At 36.6% G+C, this 4,077-nt stretch overlaps 1 protein-coding gene across 1 annotated transcript in view; it reads right to left on the bottom strand.

Moving 5' to 3' along the window:
- LOC117124054 (oxidative stress-induced growth inhibitor 1-like) overlaps positions 1-2,941 on the bottom strand; it is a 5,726-nt gene extending 2,785 nt beyond the window's left edge. The window contains exons 1-3 of the mRNA XM_033270180.1: positions 2,354-2,941; positions 1,641-1,774; positions 729-920 (exon numbers count right to left, since the gene is read on the bottom strand). Coding sequence (XP_033126071.1) covers positions 729-920; positions 1,641-1,774; positions 2,354-2,435 — 408 coding nt within the window. The 5' untranslated portion in view covers positions 2,436-2,941. The remainder of the gene's footprint in view (positions 1-728; positions 921-1,640; positions 1,775-2,353) is intronic.
- Between the last annotated feature and the right edge of the window lie 1,136 nt (positions 2,942-4,077).

The following is a 4,077-nucleotide window of genomic DNA, read 5'->3' as shown; positions in this document are numbered from 1 at the left end:
GGATCAGGAGGGGTATAAGACAGTGGGTTTAAAGTGCTTAAAAAGTTATACTTTAAACAATCATGACAAGTAATTAATGGACCAAAAATATACTATATACATTTTATTTAAAAAAAATATTATTTCTATTATAAAAAGGGATGTATAAATTCATAAAATAATTACCTATGACGACAACTTGTGTGTAACCTGTCTCTTATACACATCTAGATGTGTATAAGAGACAGGGTTAAAAGATGGTTCACGACTCCTTAGTATCACTGCTGTGTATTTAGTCAGGGGTTCCAAGTCTCAGCTTCTGGCACTCCCGCAAGCAAGCAAGAATCTCCCGTAAACTCATAAATATTTGCATGTTTTTACTGCTTTATTATCAATTGCCTCGGCTGCAATTTGGTTATGAATAAGGAAACTTGTCACTGATCACAGTGTGCAGCAAAATAAAATTAGATGTGTTTATGAAAGTTGATTTTTACCAGATCTCCCAGAAGTAACTTCTGCAAACTTGGGACCACTGATTTAGTTACCATGGCAGTGTCCCTTTACAAGGATGCTTTTGAGTCTTTCAAAGTGATAAAAAAAAAACTTACCTGAATGGATAAGTAAGCTTTTTTGCATTCAGTTATGGAAAGTCTGTAAATCAGTGGAAATCAAATTATTTTCCGTCACATGGGCAATGCTTTTTTTTTTTAATGTTTTCCATTTCTATAGCAGACAAGCAAACTTCTTACCTGCCAAGTTCCACCTGGCAATCCATTACCAAGCACTACGTGAGGTATCTGTCGGTTTTTATCATGAATCCATTGCAAACATGACTCTTCCTCTGCTCCCATATCAGCATTGGGATGGTGTAGATTATCAAATAGGAGCGAGACAGGATTAGAGGACCTACCCTCCAGACCACTGCTAAGATACTCCAGATCCTGTAGGATTGAATACTAGTGTTCAGTGCATTGGTGGTTAAGTTTAGAAGCTCAAGGTCCTTGAATATAACTCTTACCATTTACATTCACATCAGTGTAGAAGGGGTAGGTTTACAACAATTACATATTGTCATGAAATTACTGAATTTAAAAAACCAACTAAACAAAAATGTTAGCACACAGTAGTTTCTGTACATTCAACCACAAATTATTTGTGCTTCTCTATGGTGTGAGCAACAATATGCAGATATTGATCCACCTACAGTAGCTGTATATACTGTAGTTTATTACCCAAAATTTATAGAAAAGTAAATCATCTTACTATACGGTTTTTATATGTTAACATTTGTTCGTATTTTGGCTTAAAGTCAGGCTCTGGAGGAAAAAAAATTTTTGATATGTTGTAGAACTGATTTTTCTAAGACAGAAAAAAGCAGTTTGATCAAAAACTGAGCAACGGTGAATGAGATACAGATTTTTAATATTTAAAAACTGGAGGAAAAAGGTGTAAAAATGGGCGGTTACGCCCCTTTTTTCCCCAGTTTCTAAATCAGTTCTTCAACACATCAACATTTTTTTCCCCTCCGGAGCCTGACTTTAATCTTATTGTGTTTACTATAATTTGCTTCAAGGTAAATGATAAACTACGACATAGTTTTAATTGAACATGCACTGTAATATTATATTATAAATCTACTGATTAGTATCTCGTGCTTGTACCTGTTCTAAGATTGATATCCCTTGGTTTTCAATGAGTCTCTGTTGCAGGAACTCAAGTTGATGGGGCTGTCCGTTGTAATATGGCCAATTGCCAGACAGAAAATATGACATGCATATCCCTGATGGACCGTTTCCTGTGAATCAAAACAGAAGAAACAGAATCAATCAACATGAACTTTTACAGCATCCCTAATGATGATAAAATAATTTTAAATGGACCCTGTCATTGTATGGGGATCAGGAGGGGTATAAGACAGTGGGTTTAAAGTCTATCAGGAGGGGTACAAGACAGTGGGTTTAAAGTGGATCAGGAAGGGTATAAGACCGTGGGTTTAAAGTGGATCAAGAGGGTATAAGACAGTGGGTTTAAAGTGGATCAGGAGGGGTATAAGACAGTGGGTTTAAAGTGGATCAGGAGGGGTATAAGACAGTGGGTTTAAAGTGGATCAGGAGGGGTATAAGACAGTGGGTTTAAAGTGGATCAGGAAGGGTATAAGACAGTGGGTTTAAAGTGGATCAGGAAGGGTATAAGACAGTGGGTTTAAAGTGGATCAGGAGGGGTATAAGACAGTGGGTTTAAAGTGCTTAAAAAGTTATACTTTAAACAATCATGACAAGTAATTAATGGACCAAAAATATACTATATACATTTTATTTAAAAAAAATATTATTTCTATTATAAAAAGGGATGTATAAATTCATAAAATAATTACCTATGACGACAACTTGTGTGTAACAGTGATCAATCTCACAGCAATGAATTTCACAATCAACAGAGAGTGAAATATTAGCCATTCCTTGACAGTTCTTAAGACTGCCAATGTCCAAATTCACCACCTGAAAAATATGTCCAAACTAAAGGCTTGTGATATTGGTTCTGTTTAAACTCGTCTCCACGATGAGAACAGTGTCAGCACCTCTTTAGCCACACACAGTGCAAATCATCCTGGGTTATTTAGCTTGCCTTCCAACTCACTGAATATTCATAATGCTGTATGGTTGCAGCTCATTTATTGGCTGTTGATAGAATAAAGTCATGGATATTCAGACACTGGTACTGCAGAGCTTATTGATTGGCTATTGTTAACATGACTCTGCATATTTTTCTAGCATTCTAGCATAAGCTGATTCGCCATACAACATTAAACAGATAGATCCTGTAATTCGAAACAAAAACCACCTCAACCCCACTATGGTTAAAATTTCTATAATTATGGCATTTCTAGATGGCCGGAAATGGCAGTCTGTTAGGCTCAAAATTTGAATGTAATTTTCTTTTACCTCCCACCCCTTTTGTTTTAATTTTGTCAGACTTAGGCCCCCCATCTTGATTATTTTTATTTATTTAATATCCAGGTAAAATCTATACAACAGAAAACATACAAACAAGATGTACCGTACATTACCAGAGGATTGGCACTATCAATTAAGTGGCTCTTCTATACTAAACATCTTTACATAAAGCATACATAAAAAAACAAATTTAAAAGATTCAAACATATCCACCAATAAAATATTGGATTTTAATTACAATAATTTACAGTGAAAGAAGTCTATGCCTATGCAAAATGTATTTCATTATTGGTAAGGCACGCACTGTTGTAAGACAAGAAAAATAATGTAATCATGAAAAATTGGTCTAAAAATGTGGCAGACCCCCAGTTATTTTTTGCGGACCCCTAAGGGATTCGCGGAACCCAGGTTGGAAACCACTGCTCTAGAGTATTCTGAATTGTTTTAATTTAATTTCAAAAATCGGCCTAGGCTATAGTCAAAGAATTTATGTGATCCTCCTCCCATCCCGGGCCTATTTCATATTTTGCCCTGTCGGGATTGCATACAAACAATAAAAAAATAAGCTTAAAATAACTGGAGACACAACTTACGAATACGAGTGAAGCAGTTATGCAGGTTTGTAAATCATGCTTGTCAAATTTGTGGTAAGTGTGAGTCGTCAATGGCTATCAAAAATATTGCCTTCTTCACCGAAACGGCTACCCAGGCCAACTACTCTACTCTAGACTAAAACTAAAAAAGGGCCTAGGCCTAGGGGTACAGTAGGCTCTAGCAGCTAGGCTAGGCCTACTAGGCCTATTATTAAATTAATAAATCATAATAAAACACCACTAACTAAATTACCACCAACCACCAGTAAATGTTGGTGCTAGGAGTAAGACGTAGCCTACCCTTCCTTCCCTAGTTATCAAATTGGAAGGCACCCCTGGAGCCATGCCTACTTAACTAGCCGTCTGGCAGCCGTCTGGTGTGATCTGCAGGATACCAGCTGTAGCATTTCGACTAATGGACTTTCCAACATTACTGATACACCATGTGAGTCCTGCCAACATTGAAAGAATAAAAGACAGCATCTTTACATCACATGGAGTTTCGCCTCCTACTCAGTTAAAAGAGCTGAAGGATCACAGAGGGAACCTGT

The sequence above is a fragment of the Anneissia japonica genome, unplaced genomic scaffold (assembly GCF_011630105.1).
Source record: "Anneissia japonica isolate Jap-2015-1 unplaced genomic scaffold, ASM1163010v1 scaffold522_len1101056_cov227, whole genome shotgun sequence".
Taxonomy (NCBI): Eukaryota; Metazoa; Echinodermata; class Crinoidea; order Comatulida; family Comatulidae; genus Anneissia; species Anneissia japonica.
Note: the sequence above shows the minus strand (reverse complement) of the source record. Positions and strands in the feature narration are given on the sequence as shown.